The sequence below is a fragment of the Amblyraja radiata genome, chromosome 28, assembly GCF_010909765.2.
Source record: "Amblyraja radiata isolate CabotCenter1 chromosome 28, sAmbRad1.1.pri, whole genome shotgun sequence".
Classification (NCBI taxonomy): domain Eukaryota; kingdom Metazoa; phylum Chordata; class Chondrichthyes; order Rajiformes; family Rajidae; genus Amblyraja; species Amblyraja radiata.
In genome coordinates, this window is record NC_045983.1 from 13,562,270 (window position 1) to 13,581,159 (window position 18,890).

The window sequence follows — 18,890 nt, forward strand, 5'->3', positions numbered from 1 at the left end:
TACCGTTTTTGGGCAAATGTAAAAACAACACAAACTGGAAGAGGACAAGATGAGAGTTTTAGTTAAGTACTAGACTAAGTGGGACCCGTTGGGTCCCATGTTCACACGGGAGGGCTGTTCCCCCGACACAATATTCCACCTATCCACCAATTCCAATATTGGTGGTCAGTGGGGGGGCTTTCTGGAGTGCTGGTATGGGTTCTTGGGGTGGCAGCTCAGTCCCTCAAGCCTGATCTGCTGGCAGCTCACTTACGGCTGGTGGTCTGGCAGTTAACTCATGACTATTCCTTGAAATTCCTTTTCAAGCAGGGTGCAAGGCCACCAAATTCAAATCCATGTTCCTACCATTTCAAGCAGGGTGATGGGCCACCAAATTCAAGTGCAGTTTCTTACCACTTTGAGCAGGGTGCAAGGCCACCAAATTCGAGTGCAGTTTCCTACCACTTCAAGCAGGGTGCAAGGCCACCAAATTCAAATGCAGCTTCATACCATTTCATGCAGGGTGAAACCACCATAAAACCACACAAAACACCAAACTCACAGTTCAGTAGACATTCAGTGTGTTCAGTTGATTCACAGCTCAGACAGTCATGACCTCCCCCTCCCCCATCATGCAGAGACTGAGCCACACCCGCACTTCCGGATTTTATAACCCCTCCTCCTCCCACCGTAAAATGTGCGGCTTTCATGGCGTGATTGACAGGCGAGAGATTCTCAACATTTTTTAAACACTAATAACACTTTTATTTTTCATTGATGGGAAGAATTCTCTGCACCTGCTCAGCGGAGGGGGACTGAGTAAGATGGCCAAAAATCACAGCCGTAAATGGTAGCGTTTTATCTAAAATCAATATACAGTGCAAACAGGAAGTAAGTACAATTGCAGTAGTGCCTTTTAGCTTCAAGCCAAAGCACCCAAGCTGCCATTTGCAGTAAGTAGTGACTTTCAACTTCAAGCCAAAGCTCCCAAGCCACCATTTGCAGTAAGTAGTGCCTTTCAACTTCAAACCAAAGCTCCCAATCCACCATTTGCAGTAAGTAGTGCCTTTCAACTTCAAGCCAAAGCACCCAAGCCACCATTTTCAGTGAGTAGTGCCTTTCAACTTCAAACCAAAGCACCCAAGCCACCATTTCAAGGCAGTGCCTTTTTACTTTAAACAAACCATATTTTATTTTTCAAACCACATTAAGGGGACTCACAGTTGTGTAGACATTTGTTCAGTGTTATTCAGAGCTCAGAGAGACGTGACCCTTGGCTTTATCCATCTTGCAGAGACTGGGTGAGGCACACCACTTCCTGGTTTTATAATCCCTCCCTCTCCCTCCATTTGCAGTAAGTAGTGCCTTTCAACTCATGCCACCATTTTCAGTAAGTAGTGCCTTTCAACTTCAAGCCAAAGCACCCGTCACCATTTGCAGTAAGTAGTACCTTTCAACTTCATGCCACCATTTGCAGTAAGTAGTGTCTTTCAACTTCAAGCCAATGCACCCACGCCATCACTTGCAGTAAGTAGTGCCTTTCAACTTCAAGCCAAAGCACCCAAGCCACCATTTGCAGTAAGTAGTGCCTTTCAACTTCAAGCCAAAGCACCCAAGCCACCATTTGCAGTAAGTAGTTCCTTTCAACTTCAAGCCAAAGCACCAAAGTCACCATTTGCAGGCTGTGCCTTTTTACTTCAAACAAACCATATTTTCATTTTCAAACCACATTAAGGGGACTCACAGTTGTGTAGTCATTTGTTCAGTGTTATTCAGAGCTCAGAGAGACGTGACCCTTGGCTTCATCCATCTTGCAGAGACTGGGTGAGGCACACCACTTCCTGGTTTTATAGTCCCTCCCCCTCCCTCCAGCAGGGGCAGCAGAGGGAATGGTGAATTTTTAAAAAACATTAATATATCTCTGATTTGTCATCGATGGGAAAAATCCTCCGCACCCGTAAGGCGGAGGGGAGCTCTGAGCGAGGTGGCCAAAAATGACGGCCGTGGGTGGCGGCGTTCTGTCGGAAATCGCAGCACAGTGGGCCAAAAGCGGTCAAGATCAGAGTTTTAGTAATATAGATAGATAGACATCATTGTCTATACCATCATCTATACCTCAAGTTTCCCTTTCCCCTGACTCTGTCTGGAGAAAGGTCTCGACACAAAACGTCACCTATTCCTTTTCTCCAGAGATGCGGCCTGACCCGCTGAGTTAATCCAGCTTTTTGTGTCTATCTTCATTTTAAACCAGCAGCTGCAAAGACATACAGGTTTGTAGGTTAATTGGCTTGGTATAAATGTAAATTGTCCCGAGTGTGTATAGGGTAATGTTAATGTGCGGGGATCGCTGGTCGGTGCAGATTCAGTGGGCTGAACGACCTGTTTCCGCGCTGTATCACTAAACTAAACTGAATCTGCAGTTCCTTCCTACTCAATAGATGTGGATGATCCAGTGAACTCAATGAAACCAATACATGAATCAAGTACATTCAGACAAACAAAACCCCAGCAGAGGTAAATATTGAAGCACGGGTTTACTGGAACAGAAATACATGTTGTAAGTACCTGACGGTATTATCTGCGTTCAGCTGACAGGGCGGAAGGCCACATGAATCTTTCGCCATTCCCACTTCTGCCATTGATCTGCTTGAACTGTGAAAACAAAAGTGATCGGATGTTGGTTGCCCAGTGACGCGCATGGACTCTGCCTCTAACGTTGTACTGGCTGGATCTTCCAGCGCAGGTACTGGTGGTGTTCCGTGGTTAACGGTGTCTTCGTCATTGTGAACATTTCCACAACTTGTAGCATTCCCACGAGTAGGTGAAAATTAGGAGTGAAAAATAATCCAGGGAACGCACAAACCAGAAGTAATGACGGCCAAGAAGTTGCAGGTGTAGTGAAGTCGGAGATGAAACAGTAAATGACTGAGTGTCGGGGGAGGCAGGGACACTCTGTTCCACTCTCCCTCTCTCGATCCCCCCCAAGAGGTCTCTCTCCCTCTCCTTCCATCCATACCCTCACCCCTATCCTCCCTTCCCAACCTCTCTTCCTCCCATATCCCTCCCACCCCCTCTCCTCCTATCTCCCTCCCCCACATAACCTCTTCTTCCCCCTACCTCCCTATGTGCTTCTACTTGGATCCCTCATCGCCAGTCCCTTCCTTCCTATATGTCATCCCCTCCCACTCCTCTCCCTCCCCCTTGTCCCCCTGGTGAGGAAATGTTTGTAATTCTGGTTGGATGTATTAGTAAGATATCCCTGACCTTCAGCTCAGGTTACACCCCCCCCCCCCCCCCCCCCCCCCCCCCCCGCCCAGACCACAGTGGGATCTCGGAGAGCTGGCAGCCGAGGGGGTGTGAAAGGGCTCGGTCACTGTCTATAGGGATAATGTCGGACACCACTGCCATGTTTCCCTCTAACTCAGGGCACTGTAGAAAAGCAAAATGTTGATGGACCTTCCAGCTTCTCACTGCCACCTCCCAGAGCAGGGACCCCAGACCCTATGGGTTATGGACCCCAGCCCAGTAACACCACCCACCGTGCTCCTGCTTTGCAATCCAGTCACTGGTGTAGACCACGCACCAGGTTCTTCAGTCTGAAGAAGAGTCCCGACCCGGAATGTCACCCATGCTTTTTCTCCAGAGATGCTGCCTGACAGGCCGAGTTACTCCAGCACTTTGTGTCTATCTATGGTATAAATCAGCATCTGCAGTTCTTTGTGTCTACACGAGGTACATACCTGATATTCTCATTTTTGTCCATTTGAAAGGGGAAGCACTCGTAAATACTCTCGTCCGTGATGGACTCAATGGCGTCCTGACACTCCTCCGTTCTGCAAATTCAAATTCAATGCAGTCAGAACATCTCCCATCACCTTCACACCTTTAACACATAATCAGTGTGGCTAAGGACAGGGGTGACTCAGCCTACAGAAGGAAAACAGCTTTTTGGCCCATCGAGCTCTGCTATCACCAATCAGTCGCTCCACCCTGCAACCACACCCTTCCAATTCCCTCCTGAGGTATTGATAGGGTGAACGCACACAGCCTTTTCCTCCAGGGTCAGGAAATCAAGAACTAGAGAACGTTGGTTTAAGGTGAGAGGGAAAAAGATTATTAGGTACCTGAGAGGCAACCTTTACCACACAAAGGGTGGAGGGTATATAGAATGAGCTGCCAGAGGAAGAAGTTAAGGGAGATACTACAGCAAGATTTAAAAGACATTTGGACAGGGGCATGACAGGAAAACATAGAGACATAGAAAATCGGTGCAGGAGTAGGCCATTCGGCCCTTCGAGCCTGCACCACCATTCAATATGATCATGGCTGATCATCCAACTCAGTATCCTGTACCTGCCTTCTCTCCATACCCCCTGATCCCTTTAGCCACAAGGGCCACATCTAACTCCCTCTTAAATATAGACAATGAACTGGCCTCAACTACCTTCTGTGGCAGAGAGTTCCAGAGATTTACTACTCTCTGTGTGAAAAAGGTTTAGAGGGATATGGGCCTTGGGAACTGCCCGTGTGAAGGGGGTGGTGAGCTGCCTTAGTGGGGAAGGCGTTAGGGAGAAGGGAGTCCCAGGGTCTAAACCCAATGACAATGAAGGTAGAGTGATTTATCTATAGGTTGGGGTGGTGCGCAACTTGAGAAGGTGGTGCTCCCCTGGCCCAGCTGCCCGTCACCTTTCTGCTTGATGAGGGTGTAGGTTTGTGAGGTGTTGTTGGAGTAGCCTGGGCAAGAAATGGTGGTGAGTTTTGTAGATGACACTCACTGCTCTCACTGCGCACTGGTGGTGAAGGGAGGGGGAGTTTAGGGCAGTGGATGGGGTGCCGATCGATCAGGCTCCTTTGTGCTGAATGGTGCTGAGCTTGAGTGTTGGAGCAGCACTGACCCAGGCGAGTGGAGTCTTCCTTCACAGGCTTGACGTGCCTTATAGATGGGCGAGAGGGATGTGACAAAGATAGAAGTAAATAAGAGAGGTATTTATAAGGTAGTCAGAACCTTTTTCCCCCCAGGGTAGAAATATCAAGGACTAGCAAGCATAGCTTTACGGTGAGAGGGGCAAAATGTAAAAGAGACTAGACCAAGTGGGTCCCGTTGGGTCCCTGTCACACGGGAGGCCTGGCCCCCAAAGCAACCCGTTCCCCCACGCAATATTCCACCACTCACCATAGCCCCCCAACTGCGCAGGGGCGGCTCATTTCCCCTTCTTTCCCCTCTCCTCCTCCACTCCCTGTTAACTGCCAGATGCAGATAAAAGCTTTTTCTCAAAGTGGGATGTTGTAAAGTTAAAAATGTGAATAACTTGTAAAATATAACATCAATCTGAACAAAGGTTGGTAAAAACACACCACGGGACAATTTCGAGAAAGATGGTCCAAAAATTCTAGCACTATCGTGTATCGTTTTGGCGTAGTTCCAGGCATCCCTCAATCACAGACGGACAGACAAGGCAGAATCACAAACAAACGAGATGATAGTTTTAGTAATATACTAGACCAAGTGGGACCCGTTGGGTCCCAGCATCATACGGGAGGGCTGGTCCCCAGCGCAATATTCCACCTCTCCACCAATTCCAATATTGATGGCCAGTGGGGGGGCTTTCTGAAGCGCTAGTATGGGTGTTTTGGGCTGAAGGGACTGGTTTCCAGAGGGCTAGTATGGATATTGTGGGCCGAATGGATTATTGGGCTGGTGGCTCAAGTGACTCTCAAGCCTGTTGTGCTGGCAGCTCACTCACTCACGGCCGGTGGGCTGGCAGTTGACTCATAGCTATTCCTTGAAATTCCATTTCAAGCACGTGCAAGGCCACCAAATTCAAGTGCAGTTTCATACCATTTCAAGCAGGGTGCAAGGCCACTAAAGACAGCGAGTCGTGACCTCTCCCTCCCCCATCTTGCAGAGACTGAGCCACGCCCACACTTCTGGGTCTTATAGTCCCTCCTACCAGAAGGGGCTTGCTTGGCCTTCATAAGATAAATCGCTACCGAAATTGTAAAAATGTCCGTGTTTTTGCGTCTGGTTTTCGAGGAGATACGTAGCAAAGGCAGAATTCTGCGTGCACGAGCGCGCGCGCACACACACACACACACACACACACACACACACACACACACACACACACACACACACACACACACACACACACACAGAGTTTTAAAAGTATATAGAAGATATGATAACTTGTAAAATATAACATCAATATGAACGAAACATGATACAAACCACCACATGACAATTGTAAGGTGGTCCAAAAATTGTAGTGCTATCGTGTACCGTTTTGGCGTAATTTGAGGACATCACCGAATCAGAGATCACAGACACGCACACACACAGAAAAACAAACAAGATGAGAGTTTTAGTAATATACTAGACCAAGTGGGACCCATTGGGTCCCTGTCACACGGGAGGCCTGGTCCCCCAATGCAACCCGTTCCCCCAACGCAATATTCAACCACTCACCCATAGCCCCCACAGGAGGCCTGGTCCCCCAACGCAACCCATTCCCAACGCAATATTCCACCACTCACCCATTCCCCAACACGGGAGGCCTGGTCCCCCAACGCAACCTGTTCCCCAACGCAATAGTCGACCACTCACCCATAGCCCTCATGGGAGACCTGGTTCCCCAACTCAACCCATTCAGCAAAACAATATTCCACCACTCACCCGTTCCCCCAATGCAATATTCTACCCCTCACCCATAGTCCCCAACTGCACAGGCTACTCATTTCGCCTTATTCACCCTCCCTCATTTTAAACTTTAACAAATGCAATTGCACTTGCTTGGGCTGGCAGGACTCAGTGTCCTGGATAGCAACATTGTAGCGAGCAGGACTACAATCCCACTGTGATGTCAGCTGTAAGTGCAGAGGGAAGACATTTTTCTCAATTGGGGTTTTGTAAATGCAAAAATGTGAATACCTTATAAAATATAACATCAATCTGAACAAAACTTGATACACTACACCACAGGACAATGGTGACTAAGATGGTGCAAAAATTGTAGGGTTATCATGTACCATTTTGTCGTGTAAAGCACGCTCACAAACAAACACGCAAACTCACACACAAGATGAGAGTTTTAGTAATAGGTGGATGGATGTATGTATGTATAGGGTATTTTGTTTGTTTTTTACGGAGGGTGGCGAGTTCCTGGAACGCACTACCAGTGGTGGTGGTGGAGGTAGATACGAAAGTGACATTTAAGAGGCTTTTGGATAGGCACATGGATTTGGAGAGAATGGACAGATATGGATCATGTGCAGACAGAGGGGTTTAGTTTAACAGAAGGACAGAACGTGCTGGAATAACTCAGCAGGATACGGATCATGTGCAGACAGATGAGATTAGTTTATCCAGCATCTTGTTCAACACAGATATTATAGACTGATGGGCCTATTCCTGTGCTGTCCTGTTCTTAAAGCAACACTGAAACCTATACACATTCTCTGCTGGCAATGCTTGCTGGCCTGACATAGGAGTTGGTGCCTTGGGGAGGGGGAGGAGAGGAGGACTAGGAAACTAGGGAAGAGACAATACCTGGTTCTGGGAGAGACATCATCTTGGAATAGGAAAGGCTCACTGAGGCTGGGGCTGGTCAGAAACTCGTCCAGCACCTCGGTGGGGTCCACTGACCTGTCAAGGAAAATTGAAGCGGATAACAGAAGTGAGCAAGAAGAGTGAGTTCACATCTCGACACCCCCCCCCCCCCCCCCGACCACCCCAAGCTCAGCAGGGGAGCTTTGCAAGTCCAGTCACTGTGGTACGTTAACTAGTTAAACTGGCCCGACTAAACCAACCCCGTGCAGGTCAGGTGCTGGTACAACGTAACATTTTCCACAAATGCAACCAGTCTACAAGATGCTCGCGATGGACCTCGGATCTATACCCCATGGACAGTAAGTAGCCCCACTTGCTTCCCTATGGAAACAGGTCCAGGAGTGGGTGGTCCATTGAAGACCACAGCAGCTCTGGAGATGGAGACCCTAGACCCTGAGATGTGCTGGATACAGTAGGTATGTTGCAAAACGTACCTGAAGCGTCGCTGAAAATCTGTCCCAGCCCGTGTGCGCGATTTTGGCTCCGTTTAGAGGGGGGGCGGGTTTAATATGCGATTTTCCCTAGGCTGTTCAAATCTAGGTTTTTCAGCCTAGTTAATTATTAACGAAAAATCGCTGGAAGATTCCCTCGCTTGAGCTATTATTATTTTTAAGGGCTTTATTAAATTGTTATAGTAGGTTAAAAATTAACCTCTAAACCCCCGACCGCCGGCAATCGGCCGGATCTCATACAGGGGACAATAGAAGGTAAGCTGTTTATTTTTACGTTAAAAAGGGCTTCTTAAGATCCCTTTATACAAAGTTTAATGTTGCGAGTAGCTAATTTTGGGCCCATTATATCCCACAGTATTTTTCTGGGCATTTGAGGGCACAAATCTACCGCAATGTGAACGTTCTAAACCAGTGCGTTCACAGGATCCCACTAGAAAGCTGATTTAAATGGACTTTAATTTACAGCAATTAAACACTAAATTAAGAAATTAATGGATAGATGTTTAGATCTAGTAATTGAAGTTTGAAATTAGCTACAATTAGGTAACTAACTAATTATATGCTTTAATTTCAGGTCATCCAAGTAAGATTATTTTATATTTGTTTCAGAATGCTTCAATCTATGATAACTGAAAATTTCATTCAGTTCTCTTAATTTTTAAGAATGTTATGGGCTTTTGACTGTCCACGATCACAGCTTTTTTGTTATGTCCATAGAAAATCCATAGGGAACAAGATGCTAATTTCCGAGTATGAAAATGGCCATAACTTTTTAAATACTTGAGGTATGAAAGTGAATTAGGTGTCAAATTAAACTTATTTTTATGCTTTATCTGATGGGATAAATTGCAGACTTGATTTTTAAAATCTCAAAATTTTGTAACATTGCTAGATACAGGGGCCTGAACGATCCACCAGAGAAGTCTCAGGTGGGACACAGATCCAGCTATTGTCTCCAGCTGCAAGAATTTCACCTCCCCGCTCCTCCACCAGAGGGCAAACCAGGAATAACATAGGCCTGACAAGACCAGCGAGTCATCTCAGTAGAGCACAATAGATCCTCCAGCCCAACTCATCCATGCTGACAAGATGCCCCATGCGAGCTAATCCAATTTGCTGCTGGTATCCCTCTAAACATATCCTGCTCCTGCCCATGTCCCTGTCCGAATGTCTTCTAAATGTTGTCAGTAACTGGATCAGGGATGTACACCTGGTGTAGGGGCCCTGGGGATTTGCACCTGGCCTCTGACACATGCTCACGGGCCCCCCGACCTCAGCGCTCTGTTTATGGGGCGAGAGCTCGGGATTGCTCTGTAGCCTCAGAGGATTAGTTACCAGGGAGGCCCAGACCGACAACACTGCTCCCTGCCCCTTGTGGGGACATAGCTACGGATACTAAACTGGGACCCCTTCTCCCAGTGGTCACCTCCTTCCTTCTGCCCACTCCCCTCCCTTCCCCTTCTTCTGGCCTGCCCCTCAAACCCACTCGCACTTCAGTCTCCTTGCCTCTGCTCCCCCGGTTCTGGATCCGATTTCGGGCAGGGATTGGAGTGGAGAGGGGGACGAAAGAGCTGGTGTTACATCTATGTCCGTCTCATGTGTGAAGCAGCCCATCGCTGGTCATGCGGGGTCTGGGGAAGAGAGACCTGGGGAGGCAAGGGAGGGCTTGGGGAGATAGGCCAGGCCAGGAGACTTGGGCCAGGCATGGTGGGGGGAGCATGGCTCGGTCCAGGGGGTGTAACGGGCAGGGCTGAGAGAGCTTCAGGCCTGGTTGTAAAGTGGGCTGGGGTAGGCCGGTGGGTCTCTGGTGGTTGGGCAGGTCTGGAATGTGAGCCGAGAACCTCTGTTGATGGAACAATCGAGCCCGCTGAGGTCACAGGGAGGAGAGGGGGCATGGAGGAGCAAGGCTGGGCCACAGGGCTGCCAGGGCCGTCACCACCCGCAGGCCAAGGTCTCCGCTCCATCACCGGGTAGACCTTCAGTTGCAGCAACACTGAAGCGATGCGTCTTCCAAACCGGACCCAACTGGATTCATCCCCATATCACTTGAAGGTGCCGACTCTTGGGGAACAGTTCCTCAAATTATACATCAGTGCAGACCCCACCCACAGCGGGGGGCCCCCTCACCCCCCCCCCCCCCACAGATCTGTGAATGATGGGCCTGGATTTGTCGGTAGGAGGGGCTAAATGATCCCCTGCAATTCTATCCCCTGCCAGCGTGGCTCCCAATGCCCCAGAGAGGTGATGGAACCCCTTTAAGGTGGGGCAGGGCCCTGGGAGCAACTCAATGGCCCCCAACTCCTCCCTGTACCCGTCGCTATTGGCCAGCTGCCCGATTGTTCTCTCAGAGGCCAATTGTGAAGGACACTAATCAGCTGGAAGGATAGCAGGTGGTGGGGCCTCTGGGTGGGGTGAGGGGCTGTGCCGAGCTGGTGGGGGGATTCACCTCCGCCCTCTTCTTATCCCTGCAGGAGGTTCCCAGAAGCAGTTTTCTCTTCCTGGGCCTGCCAAGGCCCCCTGGCACCATGCCCTGTCCTGCCCCCAGTCCTGGGGCCCTGGAGCCCAGTTCCTCTGCCCCTCCCCGCGCCCATTCCTCGCCCTGCCTCTGGACAGTGCACCCGCTGCACTAGTTCGCCCGCCATGCCCCTGACGGGCTTGCTGCTGCTCACGACCGCCTGGCTCTCGCGCCTGCTGCTGCAGGGCTGGCTGTGGCTGTCCAGTGGCCTGCTGGACTCCGGCCTGTGGCTGACTGGGAGGCTGCTGGACTGGCTGGCTTGGGGCCTCTTTGTGATGATAGACAACACGACATGCCTGTGGGGGCTGCACCTGCTCTGGAGGCTCAACATGTGGCTGTCCTACATGGTGCTGGACACCAACCTGTGGCTGCTCTACCGGGCATCCGACCAGACCAACTGGGCTCTGTACGTGGCCTATGACTACATCCGCTGGCTGAATAACACCGTGACGGGCCTCTCTGCCACCTGCTCCTACCTGTATGCCCGCTGCACCCTGTGGCTGGAGTACCTGTGGGCTGACTTCCTGAGGTGGCAGGTGTACATGCTGAAGGAGTACAGCCTGCTGGTATCCTACACCATCCTGAACCAGAGCCTCTACGCCTCCTACCAGCTCCTGGACACGGCCATCTACATCTCCCAGAGCCTGCTGGGCCACGCCAAGTGGGTGTCCTTCCTGCTGCCCGTAGACTTGACCTGGCTGTGCATGGCGGACCTGCGCTACTTCACATGGACCGTGTACGTGCTGCGGGAAGCCAGCGTGTGTCTGTGGTACGTGGTGGAGGAGAGGGCCCTGTGGCTCAGCTACGCGCTGGGCAACTACATCAGCTGGCAGACCTACAGGCTTCAGGACTACGCGCTCTGGCTGGGCCAGGAGGGAGCGGGCAGCGTCTCGAAGGGGCTGGGCGACCTGGTCACCTGGCTTCTCTACGTAGCAGGCGAGTACACCATCTGGGCCCTCTACCTGCTCATCAAGGCCTTCCTCAACCTCGCCTACTGCCTGCTGGATGTCACCATTGGCCAATCGTCATGGTTCTTCAGGTACACCATGCTCTTTGCCTACGTCCTACCGGACATCATTGTTTACCAGTCACGGTTGGCGATTGCCTGTATCACCTGGCTCTGCTTCTATCTACTGGACTGGATCTACTGGGTGGCTTGGCTGATGACGCAACTGCTGCAATAGGTTCTACTACAATGTCTAACATTTTGATTTTATATGCTATTTTCTCAATAAAAACAGTTAAAAATTGTCACCGTGCTTTGCCAAAGTCATCCTGGCTGACCCTCCCGTCTTCCCTTGGAGCTGGTTCCCCCATTCCCAAAGGAGAAGAGCAATCATGGATGCTTCCCTTCCACCACCCTCCCCGGTGGGGGGGCATCTAGGACCAAGTGCAGAAGGTTTCCAGGACCCCTGCTTGTCCTAGGGTGGTCCATTTTGGATGGAGACCAGGATGTTCTTCCCTCACAGGGAGGTGAATTGGAGGAAGTCCCAGCTGTGGAGAGATGTGGACGTGAATCGTGAGTGTGTCCCAGAGCGGAGATGGATAGAGGTGGTGTCAGCGACAACAGGTACGAGAGCGGGACAAGGCAGGATCTCAGGAACTGGTACAGCAGCAGGAAGGCCGAGAGGACACTGGTTCTGATTGTTCGGTGCCGACTCAGGCAAAGTTTCACAGCATTGCCCCGCAGACACTGCCTGGCCAGCTGGCTATCCCAGGTATCAATTTCATTCCAATGGATGTGGGATGGTTTCACTAACACTCTCAAGGTTTGGCGCTCCCTCACCGCCCCTCCCACAGCGCGGCGCTACATCGTACATCAGACAACTCTCACTCACCCACTTGCCGTTGGCTGCTGGGAGGTCAGGAGCAGGTTCATGGTACCGAGAAGATCCTGAACATCCAGGGAGTTGGTGTAGAGAGATTCTTCCTCCATCACTCCCCACCTGGTGCCTGCAATGGGAAAACAGTTCCAGTGAATGGTGGCACCCAGACAAACCCCTGCCCCCACCCTGGCCTCCTCACACCTACAGGGCACTCTCCCAGCACGGAGGGGTTCAGGCAATGTCCTGGCAGAGTCCTGACACAATCCCAGCTCAGTCCCACCAGTGAACCTCTCTCCCAGCAGAACAGTCACCCACTCACAGTGGCTCTGCAGCTTCTCCCCCCCACCCACTAATCCCAACGGTCTGTAGACACTGTAGACCCTCCACAGATGCTGCCCGACCGGCCGAGTTCCTCCAGCAATTTGAGTTTTGCTCTTTCATTGCGGCGAGATAATCTCCCTCAGTTGCTGCGGGATGAACAAGGACCAACTGCTGGGAAACTCAGTGGGTCGGACAGCGCCTGCGGAAGGAGCGGAATTGCCGAGGTGGATTGGGGAAGGGATGGTCGGGGTGTGGAGGGGGGTTGGGGTATGTGTGGTGGGGTGGGGGTGGTCGGAGTGGGTAGAGTGAGGAATGGGCGGGGTGGGTGGAGGGTGGATGAGAGGCGGTAGTGCCGCTGAGCTGCAAATCTTCCCTTCATTTCCCAACCGCTGTGAACCCCCTCTCCCCAGGGCCCGGTCTCTCCCCCGGGACACGAGATACCCGCTCTCCCGGGGGTCTGACCCACCCGCCAGCGAGTACCCCCTCCCCGGGTCAGTGTGGAGACGGAGGCACCACCTGCCGCAAACCTCGTCCATCCCCACTGCAGTCCCAGTGGCCCAACCCCGCCCCAAGCGCATCTCCAACCCCGGCCACACCTCACCTTCCTACCGCCTGCAACCTCCACTCTGCACTGTGCCCTGGTTGCCACCGCTGCCCCGGGCGGGTGGGTTGCTACTTACTTGCTGGCGGGCTGGGTCACCCCGGGCGGGTTGATGGTCCAGGCGGTGGGAGGAACCGCCCATCGCCACCAAGTTGCGAAATGGGGGATGGGGGGGAAAGGAGAAGTTGGAAACTCCACCACTACACGCACAGGAAAGATTACTCAAAGAGCAGCGTCCGCTTGTGTGGAAACACTTGACCCGGTGGTCCGACGCGCACCTTGACCCGGCGGACTCAATGGACCTGTGGTTGGTTCAGAGAGAACATCCACCAGGGCCAGTGCTAATTAACGTAGGAATAGGATAGGACAGTGTAGGAAGGAACTGCAGATGCCGGTTCACACCGAAGATAGACACGAAATGCTGGAGTAGCTCAGCAGGACAGGCAGCATCTCTGGCGAGAACCTCACACGAGTTCCAAGCTCAGCTCCAGGCCCACAGCCGACCGCTGCAGACTCCAACAACACACGATCCGCCGACCGTGGCTGTACCGACCACGATGCCAATCTAATCCCACCTGCCTGCACCTGATCCACATCCCTCCATTCCCTGCACATCCATGTGCCTATCTAAACGCCTCTCAACTGCCACTATCTTAACACCTTCCATCACCACCCCTTGGCAGTGCATACCACTCACCGACTAGTCTGTAAAAAAACGTGTCCAACACATCTCCTTTAAAGGTACACAGAAATGCTGGAGAAACTCAGCGGGTGCAGCAGCATCTATGGAGCGAAGGAAAGGCAACGTTTCGGGCCGAAACCTTTATTCAGACCCGAAACGTTGCCTATTTCCTTCGCTCCATAGATGCTGCTGCACCCGCTGAGTTTCTCCAGCATTTTTGTGTACCTTCGATTTTCCAGCATCTGCAGTTCCTTCTTAAACACATCTCCTTTAAACTTTGCCCCACTCACTTTAAGTGACATCTAGTCTGATATTTCCACCCTGGATAAATGATTCTGACTGTCTACCCTATCTATGCCACTTATAATTTCATGAACTTCTGTCATAAGGTCTCTCCGCAGATGCCCCAGAGAAAACAATACCGGTTTGTCTAACCTCTTCCTGTAGCTGCAACTCTCTAATCCAAATGACATGTTGGTGAACTTCTGCACCCTCTCCAAAGCCTTCACATCCTTCCTGTAATGCGGCAAGCAGCACTGCAATTGTGACCGAACCACAGTTTAATGCAGGTGCAACACGACTTCCCAACTTTTATACTAAACGCACCGAACTCTTTACCACTCTATCCATTTGTGTTGTCACTTACAGGTAGTTATGGACTTGCAAACCAGGATTTTCCTGTTCATCAATGCTTCCAGGAATACTATATTCTTTCCTCTTACATTTAATCTCGCAAAATGCATGACCTCAAACTTGTTGGGATTAAGCTCCATCTGCCATTTCTCCTGCCAAGTTTTTCCAACTGATCGACATCTTGTTGTATATTTCGACAACCTTCTTCACTGTCTACAGTTCCACCAATTTTTGTGCTACCTGCAAGTTATATGCAGAAAGAAAAAATAATTGGTGAATAAAAAGGTATTTCTATACAATAGCAGCTCCTCATCCACACCAGCAAGGTGTTGCATTTAGGGAAGTCAAACCAAGGCAGGAACTTCACAGTGAATGGCAGGGCCTTGAGGAATGTTGTAAAGTGGAGGGATCTAGGAGTGCAGGTACATAGTTCCCTGAAAGTGGCGTCACATATAGATAGAGTGGTCAAGAAGGCATTTGGCACATTGGCCTTCATTATTCAGGGTATTGCGTATTGAAGTTGGGATGTTTTGTCTACATGTTGGCGAGGCCAAGTTTGGAGTATTGTGTTCAGTTTTGGTCACCCTGCTACAGGAAGGATGTCATTAAGCTGGAAAGAGTGCAGAGAATACGTTCAAGGATGTTGCCAGCATTTGAGGTCTGAGCTATAGGGAGAGGTTGGGCAGATGAGGACTTTATTCTTTGGAGCGCAGGGGGCTGAGGGGAGATAACCTGGAAGTGTATAAAATCATAAGAGGAATAGATACTGTTAATGTACACTATTTTACCCAGAGTAGGGGAATCAACAACCAGACGTAGCTTTAAGTTGGGGGGAGGTGGGGTGGGGGGATTTAATAGGAATTTGAGGTGCATTGAATTTTTCACATGAGGGTGGTGGGTATATGGAATGAGCTGCTGGAGGAGGTAGTTGGGACAGGTACTATAACAACATTTAAAAGACACTTTGATAGGTACATGGATAAGAAAGGTTGAGAGTGATATGGGCCGACAAACAGGCAGGTTGGTTTAGTGTAGATGGGGCATTTTGGTCAGCATGGACAAGTTGGGCTGAAGGGCCTGTTTGTATGCCATATGACGCTATGACTATGGATCACAGCGTAGTGTTAGAAAATGCTGGAAACATTCAGCAAGCCAGGCAGTATCAATGGAGTGAGTCCAACATTATGGAACTGCGATTCTTCATCAGACATGAGAAAGATGCCTGTTATTTTTCCAGGAGAGAAGGCAGGGGAGGGAGCTTCACATGCTGGTAACGGCTCCCATTAAACCATCTGCATTCATCCTATCACAGATATTCCCTTTGGTCTACAAACTCATTCACCACTTTCCTCCGACTGAAAACTAACTTGCATCTCTCCCTTTCCGATGAAGGATCGCAGTCATGTAATGTTTCTCTCTCCACAGAAGCTGCCTGACCTGCTGCATGTTTCCAACAATTTCTGACCTTTTTTCAGACTTCCAGCATTTGCAGTTGATTTTCATTTAAGCCATGTCAGAACACAGTTTGGCAATATCAGGGGTGAGTCAGTGATGTGGCAGGTAGTGCTTCTGCCTCACAGCGGAACTGTGCCCAGGTTCAATCTGTCCTCTGATGCTGTCGGTGTGGAGTGTGCACGTTCTCCCCGTGACTGCTACAATGAAAAAAAGTTTGCGCGCTCTCCGGTCAAATCATATCACAAGGGTGCAACAGGCAGTGCAAAAGAGAAAGCAAACAGAGTGCATCTGCCCACCAGCTCCCGACCCATCACTCCCTCTCACCTCTTTACACTGGTAACTCTCCTCCACGCTCAATCCTGATGCAGGGTTCTGATCCAAAATGTCGACCATCCTTCTGCCTCCAGAGATCCACTGAACCGCTGAGTTGCTGCAGCATCGTCAGTATCTTGTATTCTCCACCACAACGATAAAACCCCGATAATACGGAGAGCTTTGGACGTTGGAGGCGCCGGATAGAGTGAATTTTCCCGACCATTGAATGCTATTTCTTTTAGTGTCCCAACATCTTTACTTGACATTTTTCTAAATGTTACAATGTATTGTAATGCATTTTACCAGAACTGAGCAATGCAAGGCATGAGTGGGAAGCTGTGCCCGGTGAAGGGGTGGGGAGTGTGGCAAACATGATCTGGTGATCCCAATGTCCAATCATCGGGAGTTCCAAATGTCTGGGTAGTGGATTCTCGAAGTTTACCAGCCGGCTGCCGGTGTGCCCACTCTCCGGGCCAGCCCAGGAGATTCCAGACACAATAGTCCACAACATCAAGCAACAAACCTCAGGACCAACACCGTCTGATTTCACTTCTACCTTTATTATTTATAAAATTAGTGGTAACATGATATAGTGACATACGACAAATCATCCAATCAGAGTTGCCTTTGGGAAGGCAGGTACATGAGGGTGGGGGCATCAATGAATTGACCCCATGTGTCAGACAACCAATGGGGGGAGAGTATCACACTAGCAAATCAGGGGAGAGGTTTCAAAGATTCATAGGTATACAGCATGGAAATGACCCCTGCAACCCAACTTGTTCATGCTGACCATGGTGGCTATCTGCACTCATTCCATTTGCTTGCATTTGGCACATATTTCTCTAAGGGTTGCAGGAGGAAGCCCCAATGCAATCGTTGATGTAGCGGAGAAAGTTGGGGGGATGGTGCCAGAGTACGCCTGAAACAAGATTGTTCAATGTCACCAACAAAAAGGCAGGCATAGCTAGGGTCCATGCAATTGCCCATGGCTACACCTTCCATTTGGTGAAAGTGGGAGGAATCAAAAGTGAATTTGTGAGGGTGAGGACAAGTACCGTCAGGCGGAGGGGAGCGTTAGTAAAGTGAAATCAATTGGGTCTCTGTTTGAGAGTTCCTTGTTTCTACTTTCCTACAACTATCAGGGGCTTGAACCAACATGCGCAATCTTAATCCTACCGTAACATCAGAACATTCTGCACTACCTCTTGCACAGACTTGCGTCTAATCGTGTATTTTTGCATGGCTTTGATTATCTTTTCCCTGCCTTGTAGAATTTGTCTAAGTTATATATAATTTATGCATAATGTTCTGTTATTGTGTGTTGTCTGAGTCTATGTATCTGTGATGCTGCAGCAATTTAGATTTTCATTGTACCTGCACCTTGCCTTACTGGCACAAATGAAATAAACTTGACTTGAAACAGTCCTAACCTATCCAGTCCCTCCTTATAACTCAAGCCATTCCTTTGAATTTTTTCTACTCCCTCTCTCGGTTAATCACATCTTTCCTGTAAGAGTGGTGGCGAGAACTGTATGCAATACTCTAACCATGGCCAGACTAACCTTTTGTCCAACAGCAACATGGCCTCCCAACTCCTGTACTCAATGATCCCTCTGATGAAGGCAAGCATTCCATAGGCTTCCTCACCACCCTTTCATAGCAAAAGGATTTGAGTATAGGAGCAGGGAGGTTCTACTGCAGTTGTACAAGGTCTTGGTGAGACCACACCTGGAGTATTGCGTACAGTTTTGGTCTCCTAATCTGTTGAAGGACATTTTTGCCATAGAGGGAGTACAGAGAAGGTTCACCAGACTGATTCCTGGGATGTCAGGACTTTCATATGAAGAAAGACTGGATAGACTCGGTTTGTACTCGCTAGAATTTAGAAGATTGAGAGCGGATCTTATAGAAACTTACAAAATTCTTAAGGGGTTGGACAGGCTAGATGCAGGAAGATTGTTCCCGATGTTGGGGAAGTCCAGAACAAGGGGTCACAGTTTAAGGATAAGGGGGAAATCTTTTAGGACCGAGATGAGGAAAACATTTTTCACACAGAGAGTGGTGAATCTCTGGAATTCTCTGCCACTGAAGGTAGTTGAGGCCAGTTCATTGGCTATATTTAAGAGGGAGTTAGATATGGCCCTTGTGGCTAAAGGGATCAGGGGGTATGGAGAGAAGGCAGGTACAGGATACTGAGTTGGATGATCAGCCATGATCATATTGAATGGCGGTGCAGGCTCGAAGGGCCGAATGGCCTACTCCTGCACCTATTTTCTATGTTTCTATGTTTCTACCTGTGTCTCCACTTTCAGGGAACTATGTGCCGCCAAGGTCTCAAGGGCCTGTCCTACTTGCCGATTTTTTCGGCGACGGCCAGCATCATTGACTGACGTATCAGGTCACCGAAAAAGTTGCGGCGTGATGCAGCGTGATGACGTGTTTCCTTAAGTGTCGCAACATTTTTTTTGTCGCCCCTGGATTTTGAAAAGTTCAAAATCTTTT

At 49.8% G+C, this 18,890-nt stretch overlaps 1 protein-coding gene across 1 annotated transcript in view; it reads right to left on the reverse strand.

The window, feature by feature from the left end:
• LOC116989143 (transient receptor potential cation channel subfamily V member 4-like) overlaps positions 1-13,457 on the reverse strand; it is a 38,603-nt gene extending 25,146 nt beyond the window's left edge. Inside the window, exons 1-5 of the mRNA XM_033046370.1 lie at positions 13,380-13,457; positions 12,391-12,505; positions 7,526-7,621; positions 3,720-3,812; positions 2,545-2,631 (exon numbers count right to left, since the gene is read on the reverse strand). Coding sequence (XP_032902261.1) covers positions 2,545-2,631; positions 3,720-3,812; positions 7,526-7,621; positions 12,391-12,488 — 374 coding nt within the window. The 5' untranslated portion in view covers positions 12,489-12,505; positions 13,380-13,457. The remainder of the gene's footprint in view (positions 1-2,544; positions 2,632-3,719; positions 3,813-7,525; positions 7,622-12,390; positions 12,506-13,379) is intronic.
• Positions 13,458-18,890: the final 5,433 nt, after the last annotated feature.